The 21,175-nt window shown below is 39.5% G+C and overlaps 1 protein-coding gene across 1 annotated transcript; it reads right to left on the bottom strand.

Annotated features, from left to right (window-relative positions):
- Positions 1-268: 268 nt before the first annotated feature.
- LOC140863113 (uncharacterized) lies at positions 269-19,646 on the bottom strand. Its single transcript, XM_073266285.1, has 6 exons — positions 19,464-19,646; positions 19,219-19,382; positions 18,470-19,092; positions 913-1,176; positions 542-801; positions 269-478 (listed from the first exon to the last, which is right to left on the bottom strand). The coding sequence occupies exons 1-6, from the start codon at positions 19,644-19,646 to the stop codon at positions 269-271; spliced, it is 1,704 nt and encodes a 567-aa protein (XP_073122386.1).
- Positions 19,647-21,175: the final 1,529 nt, after the last annotated feature.

Genomic DNA, 21,175 nt, shown 5'->3' with positions numbered 1-21,175 from the left:
TCCCACCCTTTTTCGGAACAACCTGTACAGGACTTACCCATTTACTATCAGAGATTGGGTAGATAATACCTGCATCCAAAAGCTTAATTACCTCTTTCTCGACCACTTCTTGCATGGCGGGATTGAGCCGCCTTTGAGGTTGGGTTGATGTTTTGTGATCGGCTTACATCAGAATCTTATGCATACACATGAAAAAACTGATCCCTTTTATATCCGCTATACTCCACCCAATAGCTTTGATATTGTCTCTCAAAACTTGAGTTAGCTTCTATTCATCGTCCCCAGTCAAAGTAGAAGAAATAATTATAGGCAGTTTATCATTATCAACCAAAAATAGATACTTCAGATGTGAAGGGAGAGGTTTCATTTCAAGGATCGGGGTTTCTTCAATAGATGACTTCAGTGCTCTTGGAACATGTCCAAGCTCCCCAATCCTTGAATTTACCGTTCTAGAGAGTGGTTTGCCGACATCCAAATACTGCACATATTCTTCAATCTCCTCATTACCCAACTCTTTTGGAGATTAATGAGTCAAGCAAACCTCCAACGGATCTTCACAGATAAATTCCTGCACATCACACTCAACAAACCCATCAGTAGCATCAATTCGAACACAATTAGAAATATTAGACGGATGTTTCATAGAAAGAAATACATTAAATGCCACACTCTCATCATTCAATCTCAACACCAACTCACCCTTCTGTACATCAATCAAAGTCTTCCCAGTGGCTAAAAATGGTCGACCTAAGATAAGAAAAATCTCACGATCCTCTTTCATATCCAACACAACAAAGTCCACTAGGAAAATAAATTTATCAACATTCACCAAGACATCCTCTACAATTCCCCTTGGATATTTAATTTATCTATCAGCCAACTGTATGGAAATTGTAGTTGGTTTCACCTTACCAATTCCTAACTTCTCAAAACATGAATATGGCATCAGATTAATTCTTGCATCAAGATCACACAAAGCTTTGCTAAAAAATGAATTTCCTATGGTACAAGGAATAGAGAAGCTACCAGGATCTTTAAGCTTTGGAGGTAATTTATTTTGTAAAATTGCATAACATTCCTTCGAAAGCTTAATAGTTTCAAATTCCACCAGTTTCCTCTTGTTTGATAAAATTTCTTTCAAAAATTTTGCATATGAGGGCATTTGAGCTAAAGCTTCTGCAAATGGGATATTTATGTGCAGCTTCTTAAAATTTTCAATAAATTTTGAAAATTTATTATCGATTTGCAGTTGTTTTGCTCTTTGGGGAAAAGAGAGAGAATTTATATCAATATCAACATTAGAGTTTAGAGACTTACCTTTCTCCCTTGAGTCCTCGCTTCTCTGCTTGTTTTATTCTTTCTCCTTAACAGATTTTTCAACCTCAGAATCCTCCTTCTTCACTTATTCAGCTACTATGACTGCATCGACACCCTTTGGATTCTTTTTTGTGTCACTAGGAAGTGAGTCTGGCACCCGTGTAGCGAACTGGTTTGCCAACTAACCCAATTGGGTCTCCACTCTTTGCATCATGGCATCATGATTCTGTCATCTCATCTCGTTCCCAGCTATGTATTTTGCAATAATATCTTCCAGACTTGACTTATTCTTAGATGGTCTGAAACCCGGTGGCATAGTAGGTCCAGCACCTTGTGGAGGTTTAACTGTTTGCTGAGGGGGCCTGTAGTAGCCCGGTTCCATTTTATAAGATTAAGTGATTTTAAACATGTTAAAAATGACATATAATTTTAAAAGTATCAAAACATGTTTAAGGAGTCCTTATTTGGTTAAAATAAGTGGAAAATCAGATCCGGAACGTCTAAAAATGGTGGGGTAGGTCCCGGGGGTCCCGGAGGACCAAAACCAGTTCGGAAGCATGAGAAACAGTTCGGAGCTACCGGGCAGATCGGAGCTTCCGATCCAAGAATGGAGCTTCCGATCTTAACCAAAAACAGGTGTCAAGGAGATTGAAACACGTGGCCAAATGCAGGAGATCGGAGCTTCCGATCCTGCGATCGGAGCTTCCGATCTCGGCCGGCCAAAACGTGGCAAACATGCACCGATCGGAGCTTCCGATCAAGAGATCGAAGCTTCCGATCGTGGCCTATAAATAGGGGTCTGAATCCCTCATTTTTAAGTGCAATTTTCCCTCTCCTCTCCCGATAATCGCTCTATTTAAGGGCTTCGGGACTCTTTCTTTATGAGTTGGAGTAGGAAATAGTTTATTTTATAGCGGACAGTGTCCGCAGTAGCAGCCAGGAGGCAGAGCTCTGGTGAGGCATCTAGGAGTCGTAGCTAGGCTATGCCCAGGTTTTGGGGCATGCGACATCAGCGAGCTGACTACGGACGAAGGTATGGCTTTGGTTCCCTATAGTAAATAGGGAGTAGGCTATAGTTTAATTAAGGCTTTTAGAGCCTAGTAGGTGATGTTTGGCATGCTAGGTAATGCATGATTATTTATGCTATAGTGCTGCATGGTAGGCTTGGACCTAGATGGAAGCTTCTAGGATTTGCCTTAGAAAGGTACGGAAGTATTATTCGAGATATCCAGATTGAGTATGCATGTATTATGTGTTTGCATGGATTATGTGATTGCATGTTTTATATGTCTTTATATACAGCATGTCATGACTGTATGTTGCATACATGAGCATATTGAGCTTTTACCTTAGAGGTATCCTGTAGTAGGGCGCTCACCCTACGAGTTTGTGGATGGTTGGATAAGTAAGTCTTGTGTCTAGTCACCTTTATGGTTGGACACATGTGCTAGTATCAGGTCACCATTATCCACTGGGTATATGAGCCACCTCCTGATGCGACGGCGCAGCGTGCTATATACCCTGGGGCCGGTCTATGAGCTTATTTCTTGACCTGAGAGTCTTGGTACCCAGTTCACTTGCATACATGCACACATAACACCGTATACTCATACTCTCGTACTGAGCATGTTAGGCTCACTTCCGGTTATTTTATGTTGGCTGGATGCCCTATTCCATGGGGCAGATACAGGTAGTTCTCCCGGAGACAGGGAGGTTAGGTGGTGACCAAGGCTGGATAGCGGGGTTGACCACTAGGTTTTGCTTACCTGGTATTTGACTTACTTTAATTCCGCAGTTTCTCCGATTAAGATTATTTTATTAATTAATTTCATGCTTAAGTTCTGATTAGTAGGTGATCACGGTGCGGGTCACTACATTTATGGTATCAGAGCATGCAATAAGATTCTTTGGGACATAGTATTGATTTTGGGTTATCCTTTGTAGGATTATAAGTTGGATTCAATAACGATAGCAGTATCAGGAATTGGAATAGCAGGATGTCTAGGCTTTTCCAAGATCGTCATTGCCAAGGTTGGCAGCGGAGGACCGTATTATGTGGATCCCAGCAGGATGGAGTTGGAAGAGAAGATCCAGTTTTCAACGCCAGGCACTTCTCTAGGTTGAACGGAATGTGTGACATGTAGTCATCCATTCTAAGTCGACCAAGGAAGCCACCCCAGAAGACTCTTCACTAGTAGTTGGAGAGATTGACGGGAAAATCTTGTCTCATCTACCAAATAAGGAACCCAACAATATTGGAAGGATCCGGTAGATTAGCAAGATTTTATTCTTTGAGATCTTGTGACGTAGAAGTTCTGCTGACATGAGTAGCAGACGGGAAACTTCACGTTCAAGATCAGTAGACGGAATGAAAGACTTCCGCATGAATTTAAATACTGTATTTGGTTGTAAAATGTATTTCAGTTGTAATCAGATTTATTAAAGATTTCAGTATTTGATGTACTTAGTTATTGTTGTATTGTACATCTTTCAGTGTAATCTTTTGATTAAGTTATGTATTACATGGGATTGTAATAAAGATTGTATTAGAACCTGGATTTGTGATTCAAGTGTTGTAATCTTTGAGATTAACTTGGTTATTTTGAATAAAAGACTGATCATTATTTTAATGAGTACTTGGGTTTTTGCATGTTTTCAATGAATAGTTCTAGATGTTTTACCTAAAATATTCTAGTAAACCAAGTGTTTTCATGAAAGAGTGGGTGCCCGGTGAGCCAACTTGTGGTTAAGGGCTTTGATGACTCTTTGTATAAACAATCTTTTGTTTAATATAATTTACACTTTTATTAATGGCAATGACTTTATCTTTCTTCATATTGTAATATTGTGATATACTATTGTTGTTTTGATAAAGACCTTGAATATACTATAGTGTAAGTAAGATGTGGTAGAACATGGGGATGTCTATCATGAAACACATCTCATAGTCACTGTATATTCTAAACTGTTCCTAGTCGATTGAGCCGTCCGATAATAAGGATAAGGATCGCTCGAGCTTGAGACTAGCATTTGCGATGCAGAGTACCACGTTTCATTGGTAAGGAACATAGAGATGTTCGAAGCATGCAAATGGATATTCATATGATGAATGATCGAACTACCCTATCCGGACTTTCCAAGTGGTTATCACTTATCGAGTGGATATAGTCCGCGGTTTTGGTTGTACACCATTAGTCCTTACTACTTGAGACATCATTGAGACTCTATATGCTAGTACTGTGCTTTGACTCGTTTACCGACTCTATTGGGGTCATCAGGTGTCGGGATTGGGTACAGTTACAACACATGTAGGAGTCGATGCTTTATTGTCAAGGATTCACCACATACTTGCGAGTGTGGATATCCTATGCGATCTGAGGAGATATTAGTGTGACGAATCTCTGGCCAGAGTACATGATGTGATTTAAGAAATGGTTTCTTAGTAGCACATGCGATGTCACTATTTGATCTTCAAGATGCATTGCATAGTTATCGAATCTCGAGCGACTCTCGATATACCAATGGTTGTTGATTCGATCGGGATATATGGATGAAGGGACCGTACTGTACGCTAACCAAAATCTACTGGTTCTTGTAGGAACTATCAGTGATACCTAGGGAATCATGGGGCGATGTTGCTAGGCGCTCATACCATGATTCGATGGGCAAGTCGGAAATTGTTGTTCCGAGTCACAAGGAGTTGTGAGCCCACGGCTAGCTGTATCCCTGAACCATTGAGGGTCACACAGTGTAATGGATTTTTAATCCCCGTTGAGATAGTTAAATTTAAAGAGTTAAATTTAATGAACGAAGAAGTTGGACTTCTTATTTAAGAGTAGAGGAGTAAGATTTCCTAAAATGACATAGGGATGGCCATTTTTGGAAATCACTGAATTCGGATTCAGAAAAATTTATCTTGACTTTAAAAGGTGCAGAAATGGTTTCTGTGCACATTGGTGAAATCGGTTTATCAATCGGAGTCACGATGAATTTTATATTAATTTCTGAACATGCGGCTTTGCTTGTCGGGCTTGAACTTATGACTAATGGGCCCTAAGCTGTTAGTGGCCTGCATTATAAATAAGTTATTGCAGTACAGAAATTACACACAACAGGTCACAAGGATTTTTCGAAAACCCTAGTCTATTTTTAAAGGGTGGCCGCCCCCCCCTCTCTCCCTCTACTCGAGAAAAATCCAGCCTGTGATTTTGAATTACAGTCTGGTTTAACGGATCAAATTCGTTAATCTCTTCGTAGAAAACTTCTGATAGATTTTCTAGTGCAATCTATCAGAGGGATTAAATCTCTGTTCGTGGACCTGATTGAAGAACAGTTCGTCCATCAGTTCCAGGGATATACAACAAGAGCAGAGAAATTTGTTGGTGTCCAAAATCTCGATTCGAGATTAAAGGTAAAAATTTTATAATTGTTATTTAATTTTTACACACACAATTTAATCGTAAAGATTTGATACCCAATATGGAATCGTTCCATATAATAAATTTTTAAACTTCCGCTGCACCGGGTATCAATCTTGTTTGATCTGAAAGCCGAGTTTTCCAACAGTGGTATCAGAGCCAGGTTGCTCAGATCAAACGATTAAATTAATCGATTGTACAAAAAATTTTTAGGCCTCGGTTTTTGAAACAAAATAAATATTTTAAAATAAAAATATTTTTTCCGGGCAAAAACCCGGGCAGCGATTGGATCGCTGCCCCGGGCAGCGCACGGCGCTGCCCAGGGCAGCGATCGTCGCTGCCCTAGGGGCAGCCGGGCTGCCCGGCCCAGGAACGTCCCGGGCGGCCCGCGGGAAAAATTATTTTTAATTTTTTAAATTAAATTTTAATATGTTAAAATTCTATTTTTGGTCCGATCGAAAATTGTTTTGATTGGTCCACGAGGCGTCGGATCGAATTGTTCGAGTCCGAAAATTTTAAAATTGATTTTTGGATAAATTTGATTTTTGGAAAATTTTAATATTTTATCCTTTAATTGAATTTTGAAATTAATTAATTTTTGGTACAATTGATGATAAGATATGATCTTATGGATATATTGAGTAAAATATGATTTTATGTATAAAATTGGATTTTATAGATAAAATATGATTTTATTTGATAAAAAGATAAAATATGATTTTATATGTAAAATAAGATTTTATGTATGAGATATGATTTTATCTTTTTAAATTTAAAATGCCATTGCATGTTATCCAATAAATTAATTTTGAATTAAATGTTATTGGATAAGGATGATCGATTGCCATGACCAATTTTATAGGTGTATGTTAGGAATTTACATTTGTTTTATTGTTGTTGGTTTTATTAATGGGCCTGGTTTATTGCCCAATATGAATGTCATATGTAATAAAAGTGGGCTTGGTTTATGGCCCGTTCCCACCCTTTAAAAATGTATCCCCTACTTGTCATTGTTATTTATTGTAAATACATTAGATTTAGTGGGAGATCAAGATTTGAAGATGGAGGTGGGCCCAGCAGACAATAAAGACAGAAGAAATGTAAATTGGAAGCAAATGTAATAGGATTGCATTGCATACTGCATATTACCTAGGATTGGACTAAGACTCGTGATTGGCAACCACGGGTCGATTAGAAATGGAATCGATCATCCTATATAATATGTGATATTATAGTTGTATGCATGTTTTAGACAAAATTGTGTGAATCCGACAAGCATACAAAATTTTAAAAATGATGAGACAAATTTTTATAATTAAAAATCCCTCATTTTAAATATGATTTAAAATTGATATCAAGATAAATAAAGGAAATTTAAATTTGTTTAAATGTTCCTACCTTCCATCAACGATCAATGTATGAGATGCTACCCGCGGATACGGTCCGGCTCATATTATTGGGGGGGCCCGTTCGTCGGAAAGCTGTACATTGGATCGACACATGTTGTAAGTTGGGTGGAACTCCCATGGGATCGGCTCATATTATTGGGGGATCCACATGGCGACCGTCCATCACAACTTAATATTGATGGGTCATCTTGACATGTCACAATAATCGGCGTCATATTATTGGGCCCTTATTGGACATGAGGTAAAAACGTGGAGGTTGCTTTGGAAGCAATTGGGCTCTACCTTTTGAAAATTATGGTTGGCTGATATTATTCGGGACTATAAGTTTGTCAATTGGACTCCATGTTCTCACTAAGGAAAACAGTTTCCCGTTTTCACTAGAGGGTAGTGAAATCGTTAAAATAGTGGGAGTGAGATTCATAAAATAAATTTCGCCTATTTTATGTCTTAGTAAATTGCTTAAACAATCACTGATATTTGTCTGTTTCTTTTCAGTATTTCATACAATGAATTCGCGTAATCCACTTTTCTCGATCCTCGAACAAAATAAGTTGACTGGCGCAAACTATACGGAATGGTTCCGTAAGTTGAAGATTGTCTTGACTTCGGAGAAGATGCTCTACGTGTTAGAGAAATCTCCTCCAAAGGAAGCACCAGCTGACGTAAGTCCGGAGGAGTTAGCCAAGCTTGATACATGGTGGGACCATGATATCAAGACCAAATGCTATATGCAAGCCTCGATGTCTGATGAACTCCAGAGGCGATTTGAGGACACCGTGAATGCTGCTGACATTCACGTTCAACTCAAGGAACTTTTTGGGGCTCAATCGAGGGCTGAAAGGTTCGCTACTGTAAAGGAGCTAATGACGTGTCGCATGCGTGAAGGGACTTCGGTCCGTGATCATGGGGTACGAGTGATTTGGCTCATACAGAAGTTGGTAACCCTTGATTTGGTGTTGGAGCATGAACTCAACGTGGACTTACTACTTCTGTCTCTTCCTTCTTCGTTTGACGGATTTGTGGTAAATTTCAATATGAACAAGATAGAGGCCTCCCTTGAAGAGATGGTCAATATGCTTGTGACATATGAATCCACATTAAAGAAGGATAAACCGGCTTTCTTGGTGGGCTCCTCTTCTTCTGCAAAGAAGGGGCCAAGTACGAAGGGTAAGAAACGTTCTGCCCCACCCAAGAAAATCGAACCCGAGAAGAAGTACAAGACAAAGGCTTCAAACATGGAAAAATCCAAGGATGTTTGCCAGTACTGCAAGAAGCCCGGTCATTGGAAGCGTAACTGCAAGGAATATCTAGAGCAGTTGCGAACTGCGAAGGGTATGTTCTATATTGAAATAAATGTTTCACTTAATACTACTTCTTGGGTATTGGATACCGGATGTGGATCTCACATTTGCAATGATTTGCAGGTGATGACAAGAAGTCGCAGGCTTAGGATGGGTGAGACCCAGCTGAGGCTCGGAAATGGTTCCAGAGTTGAAGCAAAAGCCGTGGGAGATGTTTATTTAATTTTGCAGAATGGTTTTAAGTTACTTTTAAGAGATGTTTTATTTGTTCCGGATTTAATTAAAAACATTATTTCTGTTTCTATGCTTGATAGAGATGGTTATTCTTGCAATTTTGTGAATGGGATTTGCAATATTTACAAGAATGAATGTTTAATTGGAAATGGACAACTTGAAAACGATCTATACAACTTAAAACTAAAAGACGTTCCAATAAATTATGTTGATAAATCGGCAACAACAAACAAAAGGAAAATCGATAGCCAAAACCCGGCAAACCTTTGGCATGCTAGGCTAGGTCATATTTCCTCAAGGAGGATGAACAAGCTAGTGGGAGAGGGCATGTTTGATATGTCTGATATTAACTCTCTACCTACTTGTGAATCCTGCCTAAAAGGAAAAATGACTAAATCTCTTTTTAAGGGGAAACCTGAGCGTAGTCAAAATCTGTTGGATTTGATCCATACAGATGTTTGTGGTCCATTTAGAGTTGGGACTCAATATGGCCACACCTACTTCATTACCTTTACTGATGATTATTCAAGGTATGGGTATTTATATTTAATGAAATATAAGTCTGAAGCATTTGAAAAGTTCAAAGAATTCAAGGCTGAAGTAGAAAACAAGCTAGGTAAAAGTATTAAAGCACTTCGATCGGATCGAGGTGGAGAATACTTGAGTACCGAGTTTTTGGACTATCTGAAAGAGAATGGGATTCTCTCTCAGTGGACTCCTCCTATGACACCACAGCTAAATGGTGTATCGGAGCGTCGTAATCGAACTTTGTTGGACATGGTTCGATCCATGATGAGCTTCACTGAGCTTCCACCTTCGTTTTGGGGCTATGCGCTTGAAACGGCGGTATTGTTGTTGAACAACGTCCACACTAAAGCAGTGGACAAAACACCATACGAGTTATGGAATGGCAAAGCTCCTAAGTATTCATACTTGAGGATTTGGGGATGTCCTGCTTACGTGAAGCGGACAGTGGGAGATAAGTTGGATAGTAGATCCAGCTTATGTTATTTTGTAGGGTATCCGAAGAATTCAATCGGATATTATTTCTATTATCCTGCTGAAACAAAGGTGTTTGTTTCAAGGAATGCCACCTTCTTGGAGAAGGAGTTCTTATTGGATAAGAAAGGCGAGATGATGGAACTCGAAGAGTTTCGAGAAGAACCCGAAATACAAAATAACGATCCTACACCTCAGGAACCATTGCTGGACACGCCTGCACCTAGAAGATCCGAGAGGACTTCTAGACCTCCTATTCGATATGATCTTCTTCTTGAAGGGGATCAAGATGAACCCGGTGTTGGATGTGATCCAAGAAACTTCAAGGAAGCAATTTCTGATGTGGATTCAAATTTATGGCTTGAAGCTATGCAGTCGGAAATAGATTCGATGCATACAAACCAAGTTTGGTCTTTAGTAGATCCTCCCGATGGAATTGTTCCAATAGGGTGTAAATGGATCTACAAGAGAAAGCTTGGGCCTGATGGTAAGGTATTGACCTACAAGGCGCGATTGGTGGCAAAAGGTTATACTCAAAGACAAGGAGTTGACTATGATGAAACCTTTTCACCAGTTGCAATGTTCAAGTCCATAAGAATCCTTATTGCCATAGCTGCATGGTATGACTATGAGATATGGCAAATGGATGTGAAGACTGCTTTTCTTAATGGAGACATTAAGGAAGAAATCTATATGAAGCAGCCTGAGGGGTTCACATCCATGGGAAGCGAGCATAAGGTATGCAAGCTTCAGAGATCAATTTATGGTCTAAAACAAGCATCAAGAAGTTGGAACCAAAAATTTGATGAAACAATAAAAGATTTTGGTTTCATCAAGAATCCGGAGGAACCATGCGTGTACAAGAAAGTAGTTAAGGATGCTGTGACATTCTTAGTACTTTATGTTGATGACATCCTACTCATTGGAAATGATGTAGGGATGTTGCAGTCAACAAAGATATGGTTATCAGGTAGATTCTCGATGAAGGATTTGGGTGAGGCATCCTATATTCTTGGGATACAGATCTATAGAGATAGATCTAAGAGAATGATAGGACTCACTCAATCAACCTACATCGACACCATATTGAAACGGTTTTCAATGGATGGGTCCAAGAGAGGACATCTACCCATGTGTCATGGAGTTTCTCTATCCAAGTCTATGTGTCCCAAGACTGATGAAGAGATAGAGAAAATGACACATGTACCATATGCATTAGCCATAGGTAGTATCATGTATGGGATGATATCTACCAGACCGGATGTAGCATTTGCTCTGAGTGTCACGAGCAGATATCAAGCTAATCCTGGTCAAATGCATTGGAAAGCCGTGAAGGACATTCTTAAGTACTTACGAAGGACTAAGAATATGTTCATGGTATATGGAGGAAGAGAACTAAAATTGAAAGGCTATACCGACTCTAGCTTCCAAAGTGACGTGGATGACTCGAAGTCAACCTCTGGATTTGTGTTCATGCTCAATGGCGGTGCTGTCTCTTGGAAGAGTTCCAAGCAGGACACCACAGCGGATTCCACCACTGAGGCTGAATACATTGCAGCATCAGCTGCTGCTAAAGAGGCAGTTTGGATGAGGAATTTCGTCCAAGAGTTGGGCGTCATTCCTGAAGTTGTTGGTCCAGTCCCGGTGTACTGTGACAACACGGGTGCCGTTGCTCAGGCAAAGGAACCAAGGTCTCATCAAAGATCCAAACACGTACTGAGGAAATACCACATCATCCGGGAGATTGTGGAAAGAGGAGACATCACTGTCGAAAGAGTGGCCTCTGCAGACAATATCGCTGATCCACTTACTAAGCCCTTGCCAGGACCATTATTTGACAAACATCGCGAAGCAATGGGTCTACGTAGTATGACTAGTTGGCTATAGGGCAAGTGGGAGATTGAAAGAGTGGGTGCCCGGTGAGCCAACTTGTGCCTAAGGGCTTTGATGACTCTTTGTATAAACAATCTTTTGTTTAATATAATTTACACTTTTATTAATGGCAATGACTTTATCTTTCTTCATATTGTAATATTGTGATATACTATTGTTGTTTTGATAAAGACCTTGAATATACTATAGTGTAAGTAAGATGTGGTAGAACATGGGGATGTCTATCATGAAACACATCTCATAGTCACTGTATATTCTAAACTGTTCCTAGTCGATTGAGCCGTCCGATAATAAGGATAAGGATCGCTCGAGCTTGAGACTAGCATTTGCGATGCAGAGTACCACGTTTCATTGGTAAGGAACATAAAGATGTTCGAAGCATGCAAATGGATATTCATATGATGAATGATCGAACTACCCTATCCGGACTTTCCAAGTGGTTATCACTTATCGAGTGGATATAGTCCGCGGTTTTGGTTGTACACCATTAGTCCTTACTACTTGAGACATCATTGAGACTCTATATGCTAGTACTGTGCTTTGACTCGTTTACCGACTCTATTGGGGTCATCAGGTGTCGGGATTGGGTACAGTTACAACACATGTAGGAGTCGATGCTTTGTTGTCAAGGATTCACCACATACTTGCGAGTGTGGATATCCTATGCGATCTGAGGAGATATTAGTGTGACGAATCTCTGGCCAGAGTACATGATGTGATTTAAGAAATGGTTTCTTAGTAGCACATGCGATGTCACTATTTGATCTTCAAGATGCATTGCATAGTTATCGAATCTCGAGCGACTCTCGATATACCAATGGTTGTTGATTCGATCGGGATATATGGATGAAGGGACCGTACTGTACGCTAACCAAAATCTACTGGTTCTTGTAGGCACTATCAGTGATACCTAGGGAATCATGGGGCGATGTTGCTAGGCGCTCATACCATGATTCGATAGGCAAGTCGGAAATTGTTGTTCCGAGTCACAAGGAGTTGTGAGCCCACGGCTAGCTGTATCCCTGAACCATTGAGGGTCACACAGTGTAATAGATTTTTAATCCCCGTTGAGATAGTTAAATTTAAAGAGTTAAATTTAATGAACGAAGAAGTTGGACTTCTTATTTAAGAGTAGAGGAGTAAGATTTCCTAAAATGACATAGGGATGGCCATTTTTGGAAATCACTGAATTCGGATTCAGAAAAATTTATCTTGACTTTAAAAGGTGCAGAAATGGTTTCTGTGCACATTGGTGAAATCGGTTTATCAATCGGAGTCACGATGAATTTTATATTAATTTCTGAACATGCGGGCTTTGCTTGTCGGGCTTGAACTTATGACTAATGGGCCCTAAGCTGTTAGTGGCCTGCATTATAAATAAGTTATTGCAGTACAGAAATTACACACAACAGGTCACAAGGATTTTTCGAAAACCCTAGTCTATTTTTAAAGGGTGGCCGCCCCCCCCCCCCCCCTCTCTCCCTCTATTCGAGAAAAATCCAGCCTGTGATTTTGAATTACAGTCTGGTTTAACGGATCAAATTCGTTAATCTCTTCGTAGAAAACTTCTGATAGATTTTCTAGTGCAATCTATCAGAGGGATTAAATCTCTGTTCGTGGACCTGATTGAAGAACAGTTCGTCCATCAGTTCCAGAGATATACAACAAGAGCAGAGAAATCTGTTGGTGTCCAAAATCTCGATTCGAGATTAAAGGTAAAAATTTTATAATTGTTATTTAATTTTTACACACACAATTTAATCGTAAAGATTTGATACCCAATATAGAATCGTTCCATATAATAAATTTTTAAACTTCCGCTGCACCGGGTATCAATCTTGTTTGATCTGAAAGCCGAGTTTTCCAACATTTCAGAGATGATGTGATTCATCAGGATGCATGAATGTTTGTTCTAGACGAATTTATTTAGAACAGTTGGCTGTTTTGATCTTTTTAGGTTGTTACCTAGTGGTAATGGATTTTCATCAGGATGACAGATTAACTAATACCAAGAGTTGTGGATTGTGACCAGTACTAGACATGAGGGGGCGCCACCCTTAGTCGGTTATTCCTCTGGAAGTTTCTATACTTTGGAGATTGTTTGGAGGCCTTGGTGCTCCAGGGACTATATAGGGAAGGCTACTCAGTCTGGAAATTTGGCACTGTCATAGCAGGGTATGACTTTGGATAGGACAGATACCAGGTATGGTATCAAGGTTTAGTTATCCTCAGTTTGAGATACAGATGTTCCGTTGTCAGAACAGTCTTGGAATGGATTTTTCCTTGACAAGTAATTGTTCTGAGTAGATAAGTTTTTGATCTTGATTTGTAATATCGGGATTTAATCCAGGAGATTAGTTGAATTGATATTCAACAGGATTTAATTATCAGATGCTTGCAGACTCGGGATATGAGTTGTGCCTCTACAGAGAACTTTCCTTGACCAATTATTTTGGTCCAGAAAGGAATGATTGCATAATATCAGAGACTCATGGATGAGTTATGCCAGGGTGCTCTTGACTGTCGGGTTCCGAGATGGTATAGTAAGTGCGACCTTATGCCGGTGTACTCTGGAAGGATTCTTTTGTTTCAGTTTGGCATTATAGGAAGACTTACCTTAGTCTCATTGTTTGTATAGTCATAGCAATGGGTATAACTATCATGAGAATATTCAGGATTTATTTGAGTCTTCTGGAGTTATACTTGGTACTGGATTAGTTCCAAGGGATTTGAGTTATCATCTGACTTCATCAGAAATACGGACTTTCGTTTCCTTGGACAGAATAGTCTTGGAAAGGATTCCTTGACAAGTGAATATTCTGGACGGGTAGTTCTCGCACGTGATACTAGGGGATAACCAGGAGGTTTTACCAGTATTGTCTGATTCTATCAGAGGTATTTTAGTGATCAGGATCTTGATTACGAGATGAACAGGAAATTCTAAGTGATGAGTTTACTTAGGTAAATTTTCCTGTAAGAATTGGAATTCGATCGATGGATTGTCAAGCAAAGAAGAATTTTATCAGGGCACTGTGATTACTTATAGTAGGAGATGTGAACTGTGATCAACGATAGACATGGGAAAGTATATTTCCATTGATATTCTGGAAGTCTTTTGTACTTCAGGAAAGGATGAAAAATTTACTCAGTCTAGAGATCATTGCAATAGTTACGTTAAAAATATAGTTTGGTGTCAGTTTGATAACCTTGAAAAGATACTCGATTATATTGACAGATGTCATGAGCCTGCTAAGTTACAGCATGGATTCATCAGTATGAGAATTCACTTGGTTAGTGAAAGCTGGGCACTTAGGTGTTCATGTATGTTTCGAAATGGTCAGTTAAATTGGTGCAAGTTTGGTGCCAATGACTATTTGCAACTATTTGTCTGAGGTAGATACAGATGTTATAACCCCGTGACGGAGGAGCTAAATATTCTTTTGCATAAAGAACGATTGGAATTATTCAATTTTTGGTAGACTGATAAGATGAGTATAGTACTCAGATATTCAGTTCTCAGGAATGATTTGAAGTAATTCTCGGACTTCAGTGACAGAAATTGATCTAGCAAGCATTTGAATTTTAATGAATACTAACAGGATAACATCAAGTGTTTAGACATGGAAAAAGGACAGCAGCTGAGATCTAAGGTTATCAGATCCAGCGAGATTGTTGTAACTGATTTTTCAGGATGTCTAATGGATGCATTGATAAGTCTGATTCGATGAGATCGATTCAGGGGTTTTTTCTAGGTTGTATTGGTTTTAGGACTTTGCCTAAGAGGGATGAAACGGTTTTGTTCATCCAGTAGTGCAATTCAGGATTCAACAAGAAATGATTATCCGTGAGAGGATAAGCAATATTCTCATTTTCAGGTGTTATATGAAGTTATGAGATGGGTGTCAATATAAATTGGCACTAGAGATTGCACTAATCGATTTGTTAATCAACAGAATAATTGTATTGATGTTTTCCGAGAAGAAAACCTGAGAGGTTCAAGAAATCAAGAATTGTGGGCAACAACGTTGTCACAGTTGTTATGACAAGTGTTAGTCATAAAGTATGCGAATCCTTTCGGTGTAGAAAAATTTGCGTCTGAGGTTCTTTCTGGTGGAAAGGAATGAATAAAAATGTGTATTAGTATGCTTCTATATGTTTGGTGTATTAGTAGGTCAAGGCAGAACACTGACAACTTGGAGGATTGTTTCACAGTTTATCCATTCCTGAGTGGAAATGGGAGTTGATTATGATGGACTTCGTGACCCATTTACCGGTGAGCTCGAGGAATTGTGATGCTATCTGGGTTGTGGTGGACCGACTCACCAAGTCAGCACATTTCATTCCTTATAACCGAGACTTCAGTTTTGATAGGATGGCACGATTGTACATCCAGGATATTGTTCGATTGCACGGAGTGCCTGTGAGCATAGTCAGCGATCAAGATCCCAAGTTTACTTCCAGGTTCTGGGGGAGTCTTCAGCGCTCTATGGGTACTACTCTTAATTTGAGTACAGCATATCACCCAGAGACTGACGGGTCAGAGCGCACGATTCGTACTCTTGAAGACATGTTGCGAGCATGTTCTATGGATTTTGGTCCAGTATGGCAAGATCAGTTGCCATTGATTGAGATCGCGTACAACAACAGTTACCATCGCAGTATTGGGATGGCTCCGTTTGAGGCGTTGTACGAGCAATGATGTCGTACTCCACTGTTCTGGGAGGAAGTGGGGGAGCGACAGATTGAGGGACCAGAGTTAGTCCAGCAAGCTGTTGATATTTTTGGACAGATCAAGAAGAGAATTAAGGTTGCGCAGGATCGACAAGCTAGCTATACGAATGTCAAGCGCAAACCTTTACAGTTTGAGGTGGGTGAGAAAGTATTCCTGAAAGTCTCACCATTTCGCAGGATTTTAAGATTTGGTTAAGCTATCTCCTAGGTTTATTGGTCCATTTGAAATACTGGAAAGTGTTGGAGATCTGGTTTACAGGTTGGATTTACCCTCGTATTTGTCTAAGTATCCACGACGTGTTCCATGTTTCACTGTTACGACGGTATGTGGCAGATGAGTCTCATATCTTACAGCCGTCTGAGGTACAGTTGGATTCGGATTTGACATATGTGGAGAGACCTTTGAGTATCATAGGTCACAAGGAAAAGGTTTTACGCAACAAGACCATTCTTCTTGTTCTAGTTCAGTGGCAGCGCCAAGGCACTAAGGAGGCCACTTGGGAACTTGAGAGTCGTATGCATACAGATTATCCAGATCGATTTTGAATTGTTGTATTTTCAGGTTGTAACTTGTAAAATGAATCAGTTTGAATAAAAGATGTTTATTCAATATTTTACTGCATTCAGTACTTAAGATTGTTCGAGGACGAAATATCTTAAGTAGGGGGAGAATGTAGTAGCCCGGTTCCATTTTACAAGATTAAGTGATTTTAAACATGTTAGAAAATGACATATAATTTTAAAAGTGTCAAAACATGATTAAGGAGTCCTTATTTGGTTAAAATAAGTGAAAAATCAGATTCGGAACGTCCGAAAATGGTGGGGTAGGTCCCGAGGGTCCCGGAGGACCAAAACCAGTTCGGAAGCATGAGAAACAGTTCGGAGCTACTGGGCAGATCGGAGCTTCCGATCCGAGAACGGAGCTTCCGATCACAACCAGAAACAGGTGTCAAGGAGATTGAAACATGTGGCCAGATTCAGGAGATCGGAGCTTCCGATCCTGCGATCGGAGCTTCCGATCTCGGCCGTCCAAAACGTGGCAAACATGCACCGATCGGAGCTTCCGATTAGGAGATAGGAGCTTCCGATCGTGGCCTATAAATAGGGGTCTCAATCCCTCATTTTTAAGTGAAATCCCTCTCCTCTCCCGGTAATCGCTCTATTTAAGGGTTTCGGGACTCTTTCTTTAAGAGTTGGAGTAGGAAATAGTTTATTTTATAGCGGACAGTGTCCACAGTAGCAGCCAGGCGGCGGAGCTCTAGCGAGTCATCTAGGAGTCATAGCTAGGCTATGCCCAGGCTCTGGGGCATGCGACATCAGCGGGCTGACGACCGACGAAGGCATGGCTTTGGTTCCCTATAGTAAATAGGGAGTAGGCTATAGTTTAATTAAGGCTTTTAGAGCCTAGTAGGTGATGTTTGGCATGCTAGGTAATGCATGATTATTTATGTTACAGTGCTGCATGGTAGGCTTGGACCTAGATGGAAGCTTCTAGGATCTGCCTTAGAAAGGTACGAAAGTACTATTCGAGATATCCAGATTGAGTATGCATGTTTTATGTGTTTGCATAGATTATGTGATTGCATGTTTTATATGCCTTTATATACAGCATGTCATGACTGTATGTTGCATACATGAGCATATTGAGCTTTTACCTTAGAGGTATCCTGTAGTAGGGCGCTCACCCTACGAGTTTGTGGATGGTTGGATACGTAAGTATTGTGTCAGGTCACCTTTATGGTTGGACACATGTACTAGTATCAGGTTACCATTATCCACTGGGTATATGAGCCACCTCCTGATGCGACGGCGCAGCATGCTATATACCCTGGGCCCGGTCTATGAGCTTGTTTCTTGACCTGAGAGTCTTGGTACCCAGTTCACTTGCATACATGCACACATAACGCCGTATACTCATACTCTCGTACTGAGCATGTTAGGCTCACTTCCGGTTATTTTCTGTTGGCTGGATGCCCTATTCCATGGGGCAGATTCAGGTAGTTCTCCCGGAGACAGGGAGGTTAGGTGGTGACCAAGGCTGGATAGAGAGGTTGACCACTAGGTTTTGCTTACCTGGTATTTGACTTACTTTAATTCCGCAGTTTCTTTGATTAAAATTATTTTATTAATTAATTGCATGCTTAAGTTCTGATTAGTAGGTGATCACGGTGCGGGTCACTACAGGGCCTTTGCAATGTAGGCTGTTGAGGAGGATTGAAACATTGTGGCTCAACCAAATTTTTCGCTTGGTTCCACCTAAAATTTGGGTGATTTTTCCAACCCGGATTATATGAGAAACTGAATGGATTATACTGTTCTTGGTTCCCCACATAATTCACCGAATCTCTTTCAAAAACTGGTATCCCTTCAAAAAATACATCTGGCATGAATGGAACATTACTTTCTGGTTCTCCAATCACTTCAGTGTTTCCTTGGAGTTGGACTTGATTCACCTGTTTTAATGGTGCTGATTTATTCACTTGCAGTTGAGATACTTGATGAGTCAGTCCATCAAGTTTCGCAGTAATTGCTGTCAGAGCATTCATCTCAAGAAATCCGACTTTCTTTTCTCTCCTGTTGTCTTGCCAATCCACATTACTTTCAGCCATTGGAGTTTTTCTATAAAGACTGTCGTTGGCAGCTGCATTAAGCATAGAACGCGCAGATGAATCAACTCCATAGTAGAAAGTCTCTACTTGTTGGCCTACTGAGAGACCATGTACAGAACACACTCTCAACATATTTTTGAATCTTGTCCATGTTGCATTCAATGATTCCTCATCCTTCTGCCTAAAATACATGATTTCATTTCGCAGTTGTGTAACTATAGTTTGTGGAAAATACCTGTGCATGAAGACTTCAACCAGACGACCATCCCAAGTAGTAATCGGTCCTTCTGGTAAATCTCAAAGTCACTCTATCGCTTCTCCTTTTAGAGAAAATGGAAATAGCCTCAGCCGAATAGCATCAGTAGTCACTCCATTGAATTTGAAAGTGTCACATATTGACAAAAATTGCTCCAGATGAGCATTCGGATCCTCATAAAGCACCCCTCCAAATCTAACTTGCAATTGAATCATCTGAATGATAGATGGTTTAAGCTCAAAAGTATTCGCCTAAACTGTAGGGCGAAAAATGATGGATCCATATACTCCAACTACTGGTCGATAAAGTTCCATCAAAGTGCGGTTATTCTCATCTTCGGCCATATCTTCAAACTCCTCTTCAGATTCAAAATCAAGAGCCAAGTTATTCTGCCTCTGAGCACTGCGTATGCAACAAAGAGTGCTTTCAATTTCCAAATCAAGTGGTACGAGGTTCTTAATGTCTCGAGCACGGCTCATATAACATGAGATAAACTCCTGAAATCAAAATAAAGTGAACCAATCAACCACAAGATGAAAAATTAAATTAAATAAAATAAAAACCTAATCTCAAATAAATAATCGATCCTAATAATAAACAAATAGTCCCCAGAAACGGCGCCAAAAACTTGATCGACGATTTCGATTGGAAAATTCTAGCAAGTGAACTAGGTCAAGATATAATATAATTGGATTGAGTCCAAGTCGATCCCACAGAGAATATTGTTTAATTTCTAAGTTATAAATTATTTAATTTAATCTAGGAGAATCAAAATGAGGGATTTTTATAAATTATTCAACTAAATGAAATAAACTAAATTATTCTAAAGCAGACATTTTAATTAAATTTAAAAGAAGAGTGAATTCAAGAAGAATTCAAATTTCAGAAAAATGATCAGGAACACACAACGATACCAGACATCTATTATTGTCATGTATTGGATTTAATCACGCAAGAATTATTCAAATTCACTATGAAATTCTCTAGAATAATTATTAATATATTTCTAGAATTAACAATCCTATTTTTATTTAACAGTCCAATTATTTCTAATTGAATTTAATTAAACAAAAACACATTCGCAACTATGGAATTTCAGCTTTTGTCTAAAACCGCACACTGAAACCGAATACTATTTCTAGTCGGTTTAACCATGTGTTGATTAATATTTTTGAAGCTATTTCCAATCTCTTCTTTTTCAAGTCCAGATCGAACAATAAACATGCAATTAATTGGCCAGATTAAAAGCAAGAAATCTGTGTAAATATTAATCAATAAATCTAACATAAATAAAAAATCAATCAATCCAAAATATGAACAAAAATCGATTTTCTGGCTCTATCGTGGCCCCGGTCAAAGGACGACTACTCCATAATATCAAAAATAGACAAAAATTTCATGTTTGAATCATCACAAATAAAATAAAAGAAGAAGAATTAGAAATTCTCAGGGATGGTGCGCGGATCTTGCTTGTGTTCTTCTCTCTTCCAAAGCTCTCTAGCAGTCTTCCGAAAATATGGAAAAAAAGTCCTTTCAAAGTCGGGCCCTCTTTTCTTTTATTTTTTCCCTCAAAAAGCTATATTTTCGTCCCAAATAAATGTTTAATATCGTCAAAAATAATAGAGTTTCAAAATTTCCAAATTCTACGCGAGCTATTTTTTTCCCAAATCTGCGACATGCACAGACCTTGAACATGGGTCCGTGCATTAAACTGGAATGCCGATTTTTTTACGAAGCTGCACGGACCCTTATCAAGACCCGTACACAGGGTCCGTGCATTAATCTGCTCTTGAATATTCCTTCTTCGATATTGCACGGACTCTTTTTCAAAACATGCACAGGGTTCGTGCATTAAACTGCTCTCAAAATTCCATTTTCGAAGGAGCACGGACCTTCTTCCAGAAATTCCACAAGGTCCGTGCATAAATCTCTATAATTTCTTCCCTCACTTCTGGGCCAATTCCAACGTGGCATCGCAAGGTTTGACTTCTTTTTTAATATTCAAGCT

The sequence above is a fragment of the Henckelia pumila genome, chromosome 1 (assembly GCF_033568475.1).
Source record: "Henckelia pumila isolate YLH828 chromosome 1, ASM3356847v2, whole genome shotgun sequence".
Taxonomy (NCBI): Eukaryota; Viridiplantae; Streptophyta; class Magnoliopsida; order Lamiales; family Gesneriaceae; genus Henckelia; species Henckelia pumila.
This window is presented reverse-complemented; position numbering and strand designations above follow the sequence as displayed.